At 39.4% G+C, this 20095-nt stretch overlaps 1 protein-coding gene across 1 annotated transcript in view; it reads right to left on the bottom strand.

Annotated features, from left to right (window-relative positions):
• Positions 1-358: 358 nt before the first annotated feature.
• The window catches only part of LOC107292023 (receptor-type tyrosine-protein phosphatase O-like), a gene marked incomplete at its 3' end in the record, with an annotated part of 37953 nt that continues 18216 nt past the window's right edge, over positions 359-20095 (bottom strand). Inside the window, exons 3-10 of the mRNA XM_015821084.1 lie at positions 15980-16138; positions 13557-13709; positions 10333-10779; positions 9495-9656; positions 7075-7277; positions 2678-2798; positions 1604-1797; positions 359-470 (exon numbers count right to left, since the gene is read on the bottom strand). Coding sequence (XP_015676570.1) covers positions 359-470; positions 1604-1797; positions 2678-2798; positions 7075-7277; positions 9495-9656; positions 10333-10779; positions 13557-13709; positions 15980-16138 — 1551 coding nt within the window. The remainder of the gene's footprint in view (positions 471-1603; positions 1798-2677; positions 2799-7074; positions 7278-9494; positions 9657-10332; positions 10780-13556; positions 13710-15979; positions 16139-20095) is intronic.

The following is a 20095-nucleotide window of genomic DNA, read 5'->3' as shown; positions in this document are numbered from 1 at the left end:
AGCCAGCAAAGCTGGCTGAGGAATTCTGGGAGTTGAAGTCCACAAGTCTTAAAGTTGCCAAGGTTGAAGACCCCTGCTTTGAGTATGTGGGACACTCCCCTTGTAGCTGTTTGCAACTTCTTAAAGCAGCTATATCTCTTCCAAGGATCATGAAGGCCTCCTTCCACCCCGTCTTGCAATTCTGTGAAAAAGCTCATTTTGATTTAAAGAGCAACATAAGCACTCATGCACTCTCCAAACCACCATGTTTCTCTCAGATCCAAAGCTCTAATAAGGGCCCTCTTGGGTCTTTCAATGGACATGAAGATTTAGAAGGAGGACATCAAAAGACAGAAGTTGATCAACGATTCCTCTTTACCCGTTATGAAACCAATGGTGGAAGTATCACAACAGCTAAGCTCAGGTTCTCCCCACGTCACCATGGTAACTCGGAAGTTATAGTACCAGGCGGGCAGCAGGTTGTCTATTTTCTAAAAAGGAGACAAAGAGACAGAATCAGTGAGATCTACAACTGGTGTCGTCATCTTAATGGGCCATAGGTTGCCAGGTACTGTTCTAAAAATGGCAAGAGTCCCTGCATGTAGGGAGAGAGGTGATAACAGTTGGATCAGCATTACCTCTAGATATTATTTCTTCTCTTTCCCTTGTAAGTAACAGATTTTTTTTTAAACTAAGACGCTTCTTAAAATACAATGCACAAATTTAGAAAGCCTGGCCTGATGTGTTCTGTGTTGGCAGAGAATTCTGGGAATTGCACATGTAATGTAGCTGCTAGGACACCAGACTATGGAAAGCTAGCTGAGAAAACTCATGTTTCACATGGTGCTGGAAACTTCACAAAGCAGGAACCAGCCAAGTCTCTTTGAGGAAAAATCATACATGCTTCACTTGGGACCTTACCCAGAAAAGGCATCTGAGGTTGATCTCACGATCCATGGCGACATGTGCTAGGAAAGACAATCCATAATCCTAGCTCAAATTCATGGGAGCAGCAGAAGTTATTATTTTCTGCAATTTCCCATATAGAATAACAAAGTATGGAGGCCCATCCCCTCAATAACATTAAAGAATGTCTTAAACCTCATCAAATGTCAGGAGATTGGATGACTTCGCCTCTTTGATCCCGTGTGATATTTCATTCTCATCTGAGATATTAAGAAATATTTAATATAATGCCTGCTCATACTTTCTCAATTGTATAAGCAATCATGAAAGATTTCAGCCAGTTTATATATTTTTCTCTTTAATTTGCATGGTCACTAAACACCATCTTGAATGCCCTAGTCCAGGGGTAGGCAACCTTGGCTCTTTTATGACTCGTGGACTTCAACTCCCAGAATTCCTGAGCCAGCATGGCTGGCTCGGGAATTCTGGGAGTTGAAGTTCACAAGTCATAAAAGAACCAAGGTTGCCTACCCCTGCCCTTGTCTTACACTCATATATTGCTAATCACTGCTTTTGGATAGCCCTTATAAATTGTTTTTTTCTGTCAGCAATTATATGAGTAAGAATTTTACTGGATTATTTCTACCCATTGTTATATGTAGTAGAACATATTAGTTAGTGGGGTCTTTATTTGAATTGTAGGCTGAATTCACTTTACCACTGAAGAAGTGAGCGAGACGGTTGCTGCTATTTCGTAGTGTGTTGTCCACTCGGAAGTCATTGTTGATGGATTGAAATAAAACATTTCTACGATGTATTTCCGAAAGACACCAAGGTAAGGCCTGTTCCAGCTGAGGACCACAGCTGTGGGTCCCAGAGGATAAAGAGTTAAATCTTTAATCCCAGTTGGCACTGTAAAACAGAAATGGAAAGCTGTTGTACATAGAGAAATTGTCACATATTCCAAATAAGATCTGGAAGTCCTAGACTTTTCCAACTTGATGAGTTGAATTTTTTCCCCCATCATGCCAATTCAGCTCAGCCATCATTCAGAATTTCTTGAAGGCACTGAGTTGTGAAGAATTATCTTACTTTTAATTTTGTTGTATTTATGTTTTACCTTTCCTAAAAGAACACATGATAATATATATGAGAGACTGTCTCCCTTCATCTTTGACTTACAACCGCAATTACCACCAGAATCTCTGTTACTAAGCAAGGTGGTTGTTATTCTTTTCAGTGCCATTGTAACTTTGTAGAGCTTCTACAACAATAGTTGTAAATTCTCAAAAATGTGAAATAAATTCAATCAAGAAAACCAATGGCTATGTTTACACCACATTCTTAAGTAGTCCAAAATCAACCGGCTGCAGTTTTATAAGATGCACTGCTTAGCTAGCTTTGTTAACTTAGAGGCCAGGGGTAGGGAACCTTGGCTCTTTTATGACTTGTGGACTTCAACTCCCAGAATTCCTGAGTCAGCATGGCTGGTTCAGGAATTCTGGGTATTGAAGTCCACAAGTCATAAAAAAGCCAAGGTTCCCTACCCCTGACTTAGACTAACAACCTTGATTAGTTTTTTTTTTGAAACTAAGCATATTGTAATCTCAGACTATTTATTTAGTTCAAAATTCACTGCCTTGTATTGACCAAGATATCTAATTAACACAATAACATGATTGTGTTGTGCCTTCAAAGTCAATGAATTCCTTCCATAACATGGCTCCTAGACATTAAAATTGGCTTCCAAATTGCAAAAACAACAACATAAACATGTGTACACAGACATTACCAATAGCAAATGTAACAGGATCAGAAGGAGGCCCAACTAGTGGTCCTTTCTGTAAGTAAATTACAACTTGGTACTGAGCCCCAGGAACAAGGTTTTCTATAAAACTGCTGCTTGTATTCACCTAGAAAAACAAGAAAGTGTAGATATTAGGACAAGGTTTAAATCACTGCTATGTGTTGAACAGAAACTAGTATTGCTTTAAGAGAGCAAAGAGAAAGAGCAAAAAAGTTGCTGGAGTGGAAAGAGGGAGGTTACTGATATAGTACAAAAACTGTGCTAAATGCACCTCAACAGTTCCTAAATCCTCTGCAGAAGATGCTTCAGTTTTATCTCATTCTCAGGATGCTTGAGAAATTCTTTCAAATTTCTAGATGGTGATTTTGAGCTAATCCAGATCATCACCTTCAATTGTCACAGGACAGTCTGTATCCATGATCATTTTCTATAGCCTTCTTGCTTTGGTAGGTCTCCCTCAGTGTAGTAACATGAGGAGAATGAATGAATGAATGAATGAATGAATGAATGAATGAATGAATGACTGACTGACTGACTGACTGAATCAACCAACCAACCAACCAACCAACCAATCAATGGAAGTCCTACGTGCAAAACAGCAATTGTATTTTTCCATAAAGTACAACCATAAGCATATTTATTTCTTTGAGGTTTGTCTTATAACTGAGAAATTATATAAACATTATATAACATCAATGGTCTGGGACTTTTTCCCGGACCCATTTAAAAGGAACAGTCAAGAGTTAGAAGTGTTCAGTGAGAAACAATAGCACAGTGGAATTTATCAGGCAATGCTCGTAAGGAAAGACCCTGGTTTTCTTCTAGAGAGGGATTGTTGAAGATCTCTCCTTAGTGAGAACATGGAACAGGTGTCAGCGTTCTTGGTGGTCCCCCTTCCTGCTTATTTTTTTTCTAAAGAAGTTAAAAATATTTTACTCCCTTCCTCCCTCCCTCCCTCCCTCCCTCCCTTCCTTCCCACCCTAAGGCAGGATATAAACACAGGTGATAAATAATTAAAATAAATTTAGGACAATACTTAAGCAGAAGAAGGGAGATCAAATTAAGAACAGGGGGGAGATGCATTTTTCAGTTAAAAAAATAACTATAATAGTATAATTAACTGCCCATCTTACCATTCACTGCTAAACCAGAATTGTAAAGAATTCTGGATTAACTAGAAATGAGTGATCTATAAGGACCTATTGATCAATGGCTCCCACTTGCTCTTCCTATCAGTGGGGGCAGCTAAATAAAGCTGGATAGATTTGGCACAGGACCAAAGATTTTATAGCTATTCTTATAATTAAACATAATTGAAGGCTATGTGTTGTTCCTGGCTCCTAATTCCAGCTTGTTTGGAGAAAAATAAGCCAGAGTTCCTTGTTTACATATAAAACTAAACAAAATATGGATAGGGCCATCTGGACTTGTTTAGATACTCCAACTGGCAGAAGGCAAATGAGAGAAACAGAACAGCACACTGCTTTCTCCTACCCAATTCCATTGTGAAGACTTTTGCGTTGTGCAGATTTTGTGCGTATTTGCTATGTGGAATTGTGCCAAATAACACCTGGTGAAAACACCATTACTTGCATGCCTATTTTAAGTACACGAACTAGCCCCTTTTTTAAAATTTGACCACTTTAACTGCTGCCCTTGAAACCTAGTCAGATTCTCTTTGTGGAGAGATGTTGCTGGTTGAAGTGGCTGCAGGTCAGATTCCAAAGAAGGAAGGAATGAAATCTGTCAAAATAAAAGCCACTGACAATGTTGTATTGAATAATTCTGGGTATCTACATAGAAAAGCCCCTTCCCATATCAGCTGTGGAGGGCATGGGGAGCAGCAGGAGGAGTAAGCCATGGTGGAGATACCCACTACAGGTTACCTTTGCTGAGCAAGTTTTGTAGCCCTTCAAACTCCCTCCCTCCCTCCTTAATATTGAGAAAGGTACCACCTATACCAGGGGTGTCAAACTGCCGGCCCACGGACCGGATGTGTCATGGCAAAACCACGCCCACCCCATTGCCAGCAATGGGAAAAAAGTCGCGATATGTCATGACACATCACGTGATGTTGCGAGTTTGACAACCTTGACCTATACTATACCTGTGCATTTGGTTTTTCTTGCTTAAATGTAGAACCTTACTTTTTTCACCATTGAATTTCATTTTATTAGATAGCTCCCAGTGTTCAAGTCTGTCAAGATTCTTCTGCATCTTAAGCCTATCTTCTGGAGTGTTGGCTATTCCTGCCAGCTTGGTGTCATCTGCAAATTTGATGAGTTCCCCATCTATCCCCTCATCCAAATCATTGATGAAGATGTCGGAGAGCACTGGGCCCAGAACAGAGCCCTGGGGCACCCTACTACACACTTCCCTCCATGTAGATGTAGTTCCATTGAGGAACACATGCTGAGTACGGCCAGTCAGCCAGCTACGAATCCATCTGGTGGTGATGCTGTCTAACCCATATTTTTCTATCTTATCAAATAGTAGGTTGTGGTCTACTTTATCAAACACCTTACTAAAGTCCAAGTAAATTATATCCACAGCATTCCTCTGATCCACTAATTTTGTCACCAGGTCAAAGAATGCAATAAGATTTGTCTGGCATGATCTGTTGTTGCCTTTTGGTAATGACTTTGTTTGCCTCTAGGTGTTCACTGATTCATTGCTTGATTATCTTTTCCAGAATCTTCCCAGGTATTGAGGTCAGACTGATAGGTCTGTAGTTTCCTGGATCCATTTTTTTTCCTTTTTTGAAGATGGGAACTACATCAGCTCTTTTTCAGTCTTCTGGTAGTTCCCCAGTGCTCCAGGATCTTTGAAAGATACAGTTCAGTGGTTCTGAGATCACATCTGCCAGTTCCTTGAGAACCTTGGGGTGTAATCCATTTGGTCTGGTGATTTGAACTCATCTAGGGTGGACAGGTGCTCACTTACCATTTTCTTGCCTATCTTAACGTGTTTATAATCTGTTTTTTTACAGTACTGTTTTTGATAGGTTGGACTGTTTTTTCCCTTTTGTGTAAAGATGGATGCAAAAAACGAGTTAAATAGTTCTGCTTTCTCCCTGTTGCTTGTCATCTTCTTGCCATTTTCTCCCAGTAATGGACCAATCATTTCCTTAATTTGTTTTCTTTTTCTTTTTGCATGTTGAAAGAAGCTTTTTTTATTTTTGACTTTTGTCGCAAGACTTAGTTCATTTTGAGTCTTAGTTTTCCTCACTTCATCTTTGTAGGCTCAGGCTATTTGCTGATATTCTGCCTTAGTTATGTGCCCCTCTTTCCACTTTTTATACTTGTCCTTTTTGTCTTTCAGTTTATCAGAGAGTTCTTTATGCAGCCATGCTGGTTTCTTTTGAGAGCTGTTATTTTTATTCTTCGTTGGTATTGTGCTAGACTGGGCTTCTATAATCTCACTTTTCAAAATTTTCCCAGGCTTCTTGAGTTGTTTTCCCCATGAGGATTCCCATCCATGGAGTCCTTCCCAAGCCCTCTCTAAGTTTGTTGAAATTAGCTCTCTTAAAGTCCAAGACTCTAGTTTGACTGTGTTCTATTGCTTGTGCTTGCACAATGTTGAATTCTAATATTGCATGATCACTCTCCCCCACGGTTCCTGTGGCTTCAACATCTTCTATCATTTCATCTCTGTTAGTGAGAATTAGGTCCAATATGGCTGATTCCCTAGTTCTCTTCTCTACTTTTGTGGGAGACAAAGTTGTCTGCTAGGTTTGTCAGGAATCTGTTTGATCTTCCACTTGGTGCAGAGTTTGTCTCCCAGTTGATGTCAGGGTAATTAAAGTTCCCCATTACTATCGTGATGTGCTTCCTACATACCTTAGTTAGCTGACTAGCAAAAAGTTCATCTATTTCCTCTGTTTGTTTGGGTGGCCTATATAGTATACACCTATGGCAATGTCATTTCCCCCCCCCCTTTTATATTGACCCAAATGCATGTTATTTGTATAACCCTAGAAAACTATGCAGAGGATGTGTATACCTAACTTTGTATGTATTAATAATAGTAACAATTGTATTTGTTCAATGTTGAGAAAATGAAAACACTATGGGAAAAAGAAAAGATCAGGGGAAAAACACTGGATTGTGTAGCATTGAATAGATTTATTTTGAAGAAATTAAGATGCAATATTGAGTAACAAACGGACCTGGACATCACGTTGTTTACCAAGCACTTATGATTTGTAATAATAGAAAATGAATACAACACATTAAAAAAAAGTACAGATACTGAAATCAACAAAACAAGTTAACCATGCTTGATTTAAGCTGCTTTAAGTTGAAAAAGGCCCCTCTGAGGCTGATGAAATCTGCACCCAGAGGGATATCAGCAAGGTGAGAAAAGGAATGTGTGCCTTTTACCTCTGTGCAATAATGTTTCTCCAGCCTTTGGCTCTCCTTCTGCTTCTGACACGTCAAGGAAACAATTGACACAATGGTATTGTTGCTCCCAGCAGTCTCCTGAGAAGTTGTCCAAGACAGAGAGGCTGTGGTGGAACTCAGCACCGTCACCACAACATCCTGAGGCTTTTCTGTCAGCCCTTCTATCAATTCTCCTGTAGGACCTAAAATATCACCAAAAGCCAGAAAAGGTGGTGGTCACCGTTAATACTTGTGCTTCTCTCTGGCTGAAATAACATTAGTTGCTTCCAGACACAGCATACCAAAAATGGTGACACAGAGGTGACCCATGGAGGTCTGGAGTGAGAGAAAGAACTACGGCATCCGTCCCAGATAATGTTAATCAACTACGCTACTCAATAAGTCTTGCTCTGTGGAGTCCTAAAGTAAGACATTTCCCCAGCATGCTTAACAAAACCGGTTAAAATTTCCCAGCATTTACATGTGAAACGTTATTACAGGTAGTCCTCAATTTACAACAGTTGGTTCAGTGACAGTTCAAAGTTACAATGGCACTGAGAAAAGTGACTTATGATCATTTTCACACATACAACTGTTGCAGCATCCCCATGGTCATGTGATCAAAATTCAGACGCTTGGCAACGGACTCATATTTATGACGGTTGCAGTGTCCCGGGGTCATATAATCATCTTTTGCAACCTTCTGACAAGCAAAATCAATGGGGAAGCCAGATTCACTTAACGACCATGTGACTAACTTAACAACTGCAGGTTGTAAAATGGGGCAAAATTCACTTAACAACTGTCCTGCTTAACAACCGAAATTTTGGCCTCTATTGTGGTCGTAAGCCAAGGACTACCTGTTCTTTTAACCTTGGTTTTGTTTGACGATTTGGACTTAAGGTGTTACATAAACCAAGTCTTTTTGATTAGTTTTTGGTTCAATGTATTATATAAACTAAAAAAACCTGGTCAACTCAGTAATAAGATGCCCATGGGCAGATGCAAACACGCCCACGGGCAGATGCTGCAGCCCTTCGCAATGTATATCTCCTGTTCCTTCTCAGAGCAAGTCATACGGGGTGTTTTAGTATAATAAGCCACTTCAGAGAGTGGTGGCTGGTTTGGGAGAGGAACTGAGATGACAGCAGATGGCAGACAAGCTCCAATTTGCCACTTCTCCTGCCCTGCCAGCCAAAGCAACTGCATCACTCTGAACGGAGGTAGAAGATCATTTCTCTGTGATTTTTTTAATGAGACAGCCATCAGAATGTGAATCCTCTAGCTGAGCAGAAAGGATGGGGATGTGTGTTTTTGTGTGTGTTTGTATGTACAAGAAAGAGGAGGATATATAAAGATAAAACCAGAAACTTTCCTTTTGGGTTTAATGGAAAGAGATGGGGAAAAAATGGAACTTTGATGTTATATAGGTTGACGGCAGAAAGATTACTTTTTGCATAAAAGTGGAAGGACATTTTGATTCCCTTAATGGATGAACGGCTAGAAAAGTTGATGGAGTTAGCAGAGATAGCTAAATTGACTGTTTTGATTAAAGAAAAAAAATCCTTTTTTTTCTACTTGGAAACCGGTCCTGGACTTTGTGCTTGAGGTGGAAAAAAAAATGAAACTTTGATTTTTGGTTTTACCGATTCGATAGGTTTGTTGTTATAGAAATGGTTATTTTATAGTACTATGTAAAAGTAAAAAGTCAAGGTTTGATGTTATTATCATATTCTACTGGACCAAAGGGAGTCAGAAGTCAACAACTTTTTTTCTTTTTTTCCCCTTATTCCTACAGTTTTCCATTTTCTTCTCCCTCCCTTATTTTCCTACAATTTTCTTTTCTATTTTTGTATTTTATATTATAAACTAATAAAGAAAAGAAAGAGGGGGATATAATAGGGAAGGAGAGGCTGATAGGTAGAAAGAGGGGACAGTTCTTTCAGAGATGGATCTGAATAAAATAGAACCTCAAGAGGGTTGATCCAATGCTGTCCTGTATGATTACTTTTTAGTACTTATTCTTTACTTGCAAAGATAGCAAATATTGTAAAACTGCAATACATCACCAGTGTTCTCTCATGCAAAAGAAGTTGTATCAGGATTATTTATGGCTCAGGTAGATGGCAGCATGGGATGGAAATTAATAAATACCCAACACAAGCAGATAAAATAGAAAAAATATTTATCACCGATGAAGCGGAACATTAACTAGCTATAGGTTATTTTTATTAGTGATTTATAGTGTATTGCAGCAGCAGCCAACCATTGCTATACCAATAAATCATAATGAAGAGACACTTTATCTTGCCACGAAGATAGCTGGATGAAGCTATAAGATGCTGTAAATCACTAGTGAGAAAAAGACTACAATTTTTTACAACTATCCATATATATATCATACGAATATCTTAACTTACTAATATAAAAGCGAAGGGTTTGGGTAGATTGGCTTTCCCGTGCTTCACATGATCCAGAGGAGCTGAATGTTGTAACCGACAATGTATATTTTCCTGGTTCTTTCAGATCAGTGACAAATTCGTGAATGTCTTCTGGAACTGTCAGGAATTCTGTGACGTTCTCTAAATCAAGATAGGAGATGATATATGAGAATCAACTGCAATTACAAGATTCTGGCAAAAAAAATCTAATCTAAATGCTTAAGAGTATTATTTTGCTGTCTTTTTACTTTTAGGACATCCCTCCAAGAGTTAGGAATGGTTGTGGCCAAGAGAGAGGAGCAAATTCCCTTGAATAAGTTATCAAGCAATCCATTCAAACTAGCATAAAACTGAAAACAATAGGACAATCTGAAGAAGGCATTTTCCAATTGTGGTCCAATTGTTTTCAAGGTAAAAGCAGGAAAAAAGAGTGACTACACTCCAATATATTAAAAAAAAAAATGACATTACTTTAAAATATGATATACTTATGTCTGGATACCATCCAGGTCAAAATACATTTTAAAATGTTTTACATTGAATTATACTTTTGAGGGAAACAATGAATCTCTTACATAAGAAAAATAAATCAAACTAAGGCAATAGTCAAGTAAAACTTAGTTATGTATCAAAAGAAGCTAATTTTGGGCATCCTTAATCAAGCTATTCTTAAAGCAAAATCCAATTATGTGGAAAGAAAGTCTCCACCTATGTATCTTTTAACAAACATAGTTTGATAGGTACAGTTTAGAACTGTACTGTATGTGGTGTTAAGCTCCGAGGACCAGCGTTCTAAATTACGTTTTTGTAATGTTACCTTCTCTCTTAATACGAACATGGAAGCCATCAAATGCTGTGGGTGGCTTTGGAGGTAACCAGCTCAATACCATTTGCACTGGAAGGAACGATGGAGGTCCTAAAGTAGGTTTTTCAAGTTCTACAGTTGGGATGAGGTTCTCATAATCCCTTGGAACTGCGTTAACAAACTCATTCTCATCCTCGGATTCATTAGTCCACCAATCTGGCTGAGATGTGCTTTCATAATCACTGCTGTTGGCATGATAATCAGGCCAAATATAGGAAGCGTTCACTGTTGGAAGCTCAGACAACTCATCCAACACTGGAGTAACTTTTTCCTGCCCCATGGCATTTTGTGTCTCCAAGAAGATTTGTTCTGGGGAATTCCCACTGTGCTCTTCTTCCCAGTTCTCACGGCTACTCTTGCGTACAATTTGTACAGAAACGTTTCGCGGTGGATAGGGAACTGAAAAAGACCAGAAGGCATATTTAAAACATTCACTTGCTGCCCTAAGTTTGTGGGATCAGAAGGGAGCATTGCAGAAGGGATGCATCGCTTTAAGAAGATGGTCAGCTACCATCAAACTGAGGCAGTGATTTTCATAAGCAATTTAAGAATTAATTTGAATTTGTCCTCTGGATATTTTTCTACAGGTGCATGCCAGTACAACCTGCCCCTTTCTGCATATGGGATGGAACTAAATGCAGCAACTTTTCCAGAAGTTTCTCAGAACTCTTAAGAAAACTAAGGGGAGACTTGTATAATCCAAATCCCTTTATGCATCATCATCATCATCATCATCATAATAATGAGGAGGAGGAGGAGGAGGAGGAGGAGGAGGAGGAGGAGGAGGAGNAGAAGAAGAAGAAGAAGAAGAAGAAGAAGAAGAAGAAGAAGAAGAAGAAGAAGAAGAAGAAGAAGAAGAAGAAGAAGAAGAAGAAGAAGAAGAAGAAGAAGAAGAAGAAGAAGAAGAAGAAGAAGAAGAAGAAGAAGAAGAAGATAACAAAATACAAAGACCTACAAATAGAAATCGAAAAACCGTGGCAAAAGCAAGCAAGGGTAGTACCAATAGTAATAGGCGCCTTGGGTGCAATCCCAAAACAACTGGAGCACCACTTGAACACCATTGACAAATTCGCCATTAGTCAATTGCAAAAGGCGGCCTTACTAGGAACCGCCTCCATCCTGCGACAATATCTGTAATACCATCAAACATCCACATCTGCCTATCCCAGGTCCTTGGTAAGGACTCAATAGGTAGACAAAATGCCAAATCCAGGCTGACTGTGCGATGATCCATAACAATAACAATAACAACAACAACAATAATAATGGAAATAATAATAATAATAATAGTAGTAGTAATAATAATAATAATAATAATAATAATAATAATAATAATAATAATGGAAATGCATCACCTAAAAAAGGATATAGTTTTCATAAGAGTTGCATAGGATTAAATCTATGAAGAGGTACAACTTCAGAAAGATTTTCTAGAGTCTTTGTAAAACCATCCCATAAAATTAAAATCTCAGCTTCCTTTCTATGTGCCATTTCGTCAGCCCATTCTACTGTATAATTTACAGGATGGACAAAGTTTGGGTAATGGAGGGCTGTACTTCATTTTTTGAGCTGAGTTCAGGGCTTCAGTAGACAGCAAAAGTAGGCAAAGAGGATGAGGGCATATCAAGTGCAAGACCAGGGCAGAGATTTTCTCATTTTTCTGGTTGTGTGGCTGTGTTACACCTATACTATAGTACAATTGTACAATAATACAATTCCCTTGCAATGGCATTTTTTTTTGTAAGTTCCATCAGAAAAGGTTTCAGGATGCTCCCCAAACAAAGTGGTGGTGGTGGTCAAGAGGTACTTTTGGCCCTAAGACCATCAATTTCTGACAGCATCTAAAGCAGCATTTCTCAACATTGGCAACCTGAAGATGTGTGGACTTCAACGCCCAGAATTATCTAGGCAGCACGCAAGAAAATTCTGCCTAGACAAAAGTTCAGAGAAACCAAAGCCTGCTCAGATGATATATGCATAGCAACCTTTCTGCATCTCCTGTCTCCTAGGTCAGAGGTCCCCAACCTTTTGGGCACTGGGGACCGGTTCCGTGGAGAGAGGTTTTTCCGCGGACCGGAGGGTGCATGGTTTTGTGTGCTGCCTGCAACTTGCGAATGAGGTTTTGCTTGTTTGTGCAGATCGGTTGCTGGCATGCCACGGCCCAGTACTGGTGCACGGATGGGGGGTTGGGGACCCCTGTCCTAGATGGCTTGGATTATAATTCCCAGAATTCCTAGATGCTGGCTATGAACTCTGAGAAATATAGTTCAAACCATATAGAAGGAGCCAGACTAGGAAAGCTGACCTAAAAATTCTGATAAAGAATGTTGAAATAATGATAAACTTTTAAAGAACATTCTTGCCTACCTTGAAAATGAAAATGTTAATATTGGAGCTTTATTTATGTCCTGTGTAATCTTAAAACAGGTTGGACATTTACTCAAATTTATTTTTGATAAGATAGCTCTATTCTATTCTGTTTTGTTCTACATTTTGTTTTATTCTATATTCTGTTCTATTCTGTTCTGTTATATTCTATATTTTCTCCTATTCTCTTCTCCTCTCCTCTAATTCAATTCAATTCAATTCAATTCAATTCTATTCTATTCTATTCTATTCTATTCTATTCTATTCTACAGCTTTTATTGTTCAAGGCATAAACTGATGAAGAGTTGGGAACTAAAGAAAGGAAATGAGGATAGAATTGCATCATTTGTCACCTCCTTATCACATTATGTAAAATTGGTCCAGAGAGCATGATCAAGGGGTACTTTGTCTTCCTTGAAGTATGTCCTTGGTGAGATGGTTGCTAAAATTGAATCATCTCTCCCAGACTGACTACTGGGAGATGTTCTTGTCAGAAAGTACAGTGTAACAGTTAGCAGGCAGGAAATAGATCAAATGATTCCTGAATTTGTATTGCCCATGGAGAGAAGAAACCTGCTGCTGCATCTGTGGGCTAACAGCCTGTCTGACAGCCTTTTGAAAAGGGCCAGGTCAGGAAACAGACCTGACATGAAATACCTAGAACCCTACTTTGTTGGTTGGTTGAATTTGTTTTAAAGAGAAGAGAAAACAGGAGATTTTCTTGAAGATCTTGATTAGCAATTAATACCTGATCTGCATTAGGCTGGGGAAAATAATCTAGTAATCATAGATACACAAACTCACATTACCTGTCCGATGCTGCTTAGGTTCGTGCTCAACCCCACTGTATTCCACCAGCGTGGTTTTATTGAATGTCGCTTCCGATACCAGCTGAAATGTGATATTGCTGTAACATATTCCAGGCAGCCAGTGATTGAAAACCGTTTTGCCTTTAAAGAAATCTGTGGAGCGGTAAATAAATGCTACATATTAAATTAGCTCATTCAAATTCACAGTCCTGAGGTGGACTGTTTGTCACTGTCATGAAGATTTAAAGAAGAATGTAAACTTATTAGTAACATTTGAATCTCTTATGCTCTTATTCGGTCTCTCTTTTTCTGGTTGTCATAAGCCCTTAGAACAGTGGTTCTCAACCTGTGGGTCGGGACCCCATTTGGGGTCGATCGACCATTTCATGGGGGTCGCCAAGCAAGGCTGTCCGCCATTTTTTTTGTCCGCCATTTTTTCCCCTTTTCCGGCGGGTGCCTTACCTCCCTTGGGCTGGGCCCGCTGGTGGTCGGCCTGCTCCGTCTCTGCCGCTTGCCAGCTACGCCTCGGCCGGCGCAGGGGGCAGAACCACGCATGCGCGGCGCTCCCGGGCAGGGAAAGTCCTCGACTTATGACCGGTTGGGTAGTCCTCGACTTATGACCGGCTTAGTCCTCGACTTACAACCGGCTTAGTCCTCGACTTACGACCGGTTGGGGTCGCGGCATTAAAAAGGTTGAGAACCACTGCCTTAGAAGCTCAAGCCAAAGAAACAAACTTGAAACCTGGCAGTTATTACAACTGGCAACATGAACTGAGCGATAACAAATATTTCAAAGAGGAGATGTTATAATCTTCTTGACATGATCTGCATGAAAGAGGTTCTGAAAGCTAAGGGACAGAGTATAAATAAGCCAAATATGTAAAACCGATTGTCAAGTTACTTCTGTCAGGAAGAGATAAACCTTATGCTTCGGGGGTCTAATTTCTCTTTTGTTTAAAACCCTGAAAACAAGCCAAAACATTTCAAATTACAGAACAGAAAATTCCAACAATATTCCCTATGGGAAAATTCAGTCTTTTCACATAAATGTTCATCCCTAGTTCTGTCCTTCAAGCCTCTTAAATATTATTATTAATAAGTGGGAGACAGGAAGAATTGGCTAACTGGTTGCAAATCAATCAAAAGAAGTATGTATGCATGTATGTATGTGTATGTGTATGTATGTAAGCGTACATGCATTCATTCATTCACTCACTCATTCAATTTTTATAGCTGCCCATCTCAATCAATGGCGGTTTACAGTTCCAAAACTATAAAAATGACTTAATTTTTTTAAAAAAAATTAAAACTGCCAAAATAAATATACACAACAGCCAAGATAGTCACCCAGTTAACAATAAAGCCAAGAAACAAGACCCTTAATTCATTTAGTGCCCCAAAGAGCTTGGAATGCAGCCAAATTTTTAAACCCAAGTTTTTAAGCCGACAGTATAGTATAGTGGTAAAGATGCTGAACGTGGACTAGAAGACCCAAGTTCAAATCCAGGGATACTTACCATCCTGGATTCGAAATTCTGATAACTGGGCGCCCCTCCCCCCACAGCCATGTGAATTTGGGCACTCAGCAACAAGTTCACATTTATGGCCCTTTGCAACATCCCACAGTCACATGACCACAACGCAGAACATTTTTTGCTAGAAACTGGCGTTTCTGGTTTCCAGCAAAAACTCCCATTGCGGACAGTGGATTTACTTAAAGACCATTGTGTTTGCTTTTACAAGTTGTAAAATTGATCACAGTCATGCTTAACAATTGTCATGACTTGCAACCATAATTCTGGGCCCAATTACAGTCATAGGTTGAGGACTACGTATCGTCTGATTTGGGGTTTGAAGATTTTATACCCGTGGTGGCGAACCTATGGCATGCGTGCCGCAGGTGGCACGCAGAGCCCTCTCTGTGGGCATGCGCGCCATTGCCCCAGTCCTAGGCCTTCAGCTGGGTTTTATAAAACCTTTTCGCTTTAGGCCTCCGCCGCCGTGCGCAAAAAAAGGTTCAATTAATTTCCACTTCTTGCGGGAAAAAAAAAGATCTCACAAAGTTGGAATTGATTGATTTAACTTTTTAGTCCCACCCAGTCTGCCGTTACCACGGCAGCCATAGCCACCCAATGGGCCACACCCAGCCAACGGGTCATGCCCACCCGGCACCCGATGATACATAAATGGGTTTTGGGTTGCAGTTTGGACACTCGGTCTCTAAAAGGTTCGCCATCACTGTTTTATACCTTGTCAAAGAATTCCTCCCTCAAAGAATTCGTGCTCTCAAAGATGGTTTTAAAAACCCAATCAATAAATGTAAATGAAAGGGTTGCTCAAACATATCCATAACAAGACACACTCATTCCTCAATTGCTCTGGCATATAATTTGTCTTTATTTTAAGATGTACTTTCCACCTACCTTTATATAACATGGTCCGATACTCTCTTCCTTCCCAGTAACTTATATTCACCCGAGTGAAAACATTATACTTCTCTGGATATTGGATTTCAAACAATACTTCTGTTTCAGGTGATGGTTTATAATCGTAGATGGAAACGCTGGTTACAGGTAGAGGTTCTTTGAAAGAGAGATAAAATGAAAAGAAAAAGAGTCAATTGAGACATCCAGAAAAATGTATTGAAATCCAGTGCCATCTTTACAATGTTTTGAGACTGGCACCACCAGTTGAAGGGGAGGGGGGCGTCTAGGGAGAGTAAACAGACATTCCAGTTTAAAATCTCTTTAGGGGAGATCAATCCCTTAAACCTAAATCTGCCATTTCTCAAGGGAAGAAAGACTGTCCGGTGAGATTCTTATAATGTAGGGATTGTAGGAGAAGGAGTGGCAGGACTTAAAGGGGAGTCAAGCAAGTCATTAGCCTAGAGTCTCTACGTTGTCACAGTCTAAGCCCAACCCCTCTTAAATTCTGTTAACCCTTATCTAGCGCCAAAATAGTGCTAACTTTTAGTTGACTAGACTCCTGTATAGAGGCATGAGCAATAAATCACTTTAATTAGAACTTAACCTGTGGCCCTGGTCTTTTGCACCTGACAGCGATCAACAATAAAATGTCTACTTGGGCCAATCCATGATTGATTCCGGTTGCTTGCACCTGACAGGGACTTATTCTTGCAATAAATAACTAACAATGATGGGTCCTATCAATTAAAGAATGCCATTTTGCATCTTTGGATTTCCCCCAAGATCCTATTGGCTCTGAAGTAGCTCACTTTTCAAAAAGCTTTGAAAACATGGAGGTGTTTGTAGGCTTAGAGGGAATTAGTAGAAGCTTGCGTCGTTGTGGTTGAATTTGTTGTAATGGATTTATTTGAGTTTCCTTCATAGGTTTTTCTAATGCTATTTTATTCCATATCTGGACTGCGTTTTTACACGTTATTCTCTACCTAGATGTGTTATGGAAAGTTAAGTAAATAAACTGTTTTTTTTTCTTGCCTCTTCTCCTCTTTTAAAATACTATCCTATGCGCATAGAAGAACACCATAACCAGAAAGATGGTGTTTATAAATGAACATGCCAGCTTGATTTTGATTTAAAATAACAGCAACAACAGAAGGGGCAGCACATTGAATTTTTTCTCATTTCTCCAGAAATTCTGCTTCAGAGTTATTTCTTCCTGATGTTCACCACATTTTGCAGAACAGGCAGGGAAGTTGGAGTGATGTAGTGGGGAAAAGATATCACATTGCAAATTTGCTCCTAGAGAATAAAATGAGCTTGCAAATGAACAGTTTCCTGAATGGATTTCTGTTTAGGGTGCCTTCTAATGGGTTTTAATTATTTTTATTTATTTTTATCACATTTTTAAACTACCCATCTTCCTCACAGACAGATCCTGGGAGGTATACAATATGATATTAAAATATAAAAATAATATATAAAAGTTAAAAATGTAAAAGAGGCAAGGATGAATAAAACAAGGTTAAAAAATTGGTAATTGAAAGTTGAAGGGAGAGCTTTACCAACCAGCTCCACAACTGCATGCCCCTTTGAGCTCCCCACACAAGCTTGCAGGGACCATATTTTCACTCCTTTCCAAAAGGCAAGAAGGATGGGGGCCTGGGAGAATATTCAACAGGGCTGGGGTAATGGCAAAGATAAGGATTAGGTCAAAGAATTAGGAGTCAACTAGATCCTATACAACTCTTCAATATTTTGTGCAGATTTGTATGTTTAAAGCAAGCTTAGTCCCTGTGACTGAATATAGATTTTCCAGCCGTTCTGTCATGATGGTTGCATTAGCCACATACTGTGTTTTTCTCTCAAAACACATCCATATATATCTACCTGCAGTGTTCAGAGAAGATGTATGTAGATTGTACTTAGCTATAATATGGTTTGAATCCTTTTGAGCTAAACGTTCTCTCTCAGCCCAGCATGCCTGATTGGATTATTATAGCTTTACACCCAATAAAAGGGCCATCTTGAGCTCTTAGAGAAAAGATGAGATATCAACGCAATCAATCAATAGTTAAAGTAGCACACCAATTGAAACAGGAGTTCCCAGCCTGACACCCTCCAGATGGTTATGATTGTAACTCCTAGGATTACACTGGGTGAGAATCCTGGAAGTTGCAAACCTAACACATTTGGAAAATGAGGTTGAGGTACGTTTGCTTATGATCATATTTGCTACAAACCTTCTGCAATCTTTGGCCAGATACTCTCACTAAACCCAACCCTATCTTACAGTGTTTTCTGAGGAGTAAAGATGAATAAGTATTCCTGAGGGGAAAAATATGGGCTGAAGAAGGTTCTGCAAAAAATAGAGTAAATGACTACTGCAGACATGTCAAACACAAGGCCCAGGGGCCGGATGTGGCCCGCGAAGTGGTTTCATGTGGCCCATGAAGCCATCCTGGAAACAGTGAGGGAACAGCCCCCTCTGCCTTGGCCCTGGCCCAGGCTGGCCGGGAGCCAATGTACAATTTTGTGGTGGCCATCTATGCTGAAACACATTCAGTCTTAGCTCCACAAGGCCGTCTAGAAACAGCGAGGAACCAGCCCCTGCCGCATCGCCCCCGCCCCCTGGGTGCATGCTGGGGAGGTGTCACCCTTTGTGAGGAATGAAGAAATGGACCATGCCTTGGCGCTTGCCCCGGTCCACCCCCTTCTGCCAGAGACCCTCAGATCTGTCCTACTCCTGCCCAGGCTCCCACAGGCACCCTTGACGCGAACGATGTAGAGCTGGCCATGCCTACCCAGTAGGCCACACCCACCCTGGTCACACCTACCTGGCCCCCCGAAGGCAACCGCAATGCTGATGCGGCCCTCAATGAAATTACGTTTGACACCCTGGACTACCGCAAAGAATGAAAAGCTGGAAAGATCTGCTCTTTGAATCTGTCTGGGATAAAGGAAAGGACCAGAGATCACCCACAAGTGTTCTAGATAGTTGTTCTTTATGTGGGTTTGAGCACTGGAAGACAAAGGAATAACCATCTTGCTCAAAACTAGCTTTTGGTTGGTGCTTTTGAAAGGACACTAAATTCTCATATTTCCTTTTCTAATCACATTCAGAGATTGCTTAAGAACTACTTTTCTGCTATTAGAAATCTTTCGATCAGCAAGTCTAAAAACATTGGGTGAGTCTTCAATCTGTAATGAAAATAATGTTTAATTACAAGCTTAAGAAATTAATTTTAAAAAAAATAAAGAGCAAAAAAGTTGGTTAAAACTTTTGATTTTAAAAAGATACAAAGGACTAAGGGTCCAGATAAATTTGAAGAAAGATTTTGGAATTGATCATAAAGAAGCCTTCCTATGGGAAAATGCTTTTATTTTGATTTTTTATATAAAAATTAAGATTTAAAAAATTGGACACTAGAGGGAATTTAAAATTTCAGTTAAAGGAGATGAACACATAAATTTGACAGTTACAAAATCTTGCAAAATATACTAAGACTAGAAATATTAAAGGACACATTCAAAAAATTAAGTAAGAAATTGATATTAACAATGACAATAGTGGTATCTGTCTATAGATAGACTATATCTAAAATATGTTATTGAAAAGGAACAAGTTTTACCTGAAAGACAGGCTAAGTTGAAAGTGGACATATAAATGACAGGCTACACAAATGTCATGGAAAAATATGTTACATTAGACATACTGAAATTTTAATCATTAAAAGGGACATACAAACAATAAACCAAGAGAGTGACCTGGATAATTTTTGTATATTGCACTTACAAAAAAGACTTGTAAAAGCTTTAAAGAATCTTGTGAGAAGAGACAAAGAAGGAATGAAAAGAAATCAAGTTCTATGACATTATTTAAATGGACTAAAGATTAAGATTTTTAGAAGTACAAAGAAGGAGTATACAGTTGGTTTATTTGATCAAGGTTAAAATAGGTTATTTCTGGTAACCTTTAATGGACTTTTGCTGATGCCAGGACTGAAGTGACCATGGATTTGTTTATAGAAAACAGATAGGTTATGGGAAGAACAGATATTTTGGGTAATGTAAGAGGAGGTGAAATGTTACTAAAATTGTTTATACTTGTGATGAAGG

This window comes from Protobothrops mucrosquamatus, unplaced genomic scaffold, assembly GCF_001527695.2.
Source record: "Protobothrops mucrosquamatus isolate PMUCROS unplaced genomic scaffold, P.Mucros_1.0 scaffold1246, whole genome shotgun sequence".
In the NCBI taxonomy this organism is placed as follows: domain Eukaryota; kingdom Metazoa; phylum Chordata; class Lepidosauria; order Squamata; family Viperidae; genus Protobothrops; species Protobothrops mucrosquamatus.
Note: the sequence above shows the minus strand (reverse complement) of the source record. Positions and strands in the feature narration are given on the sequence as shown.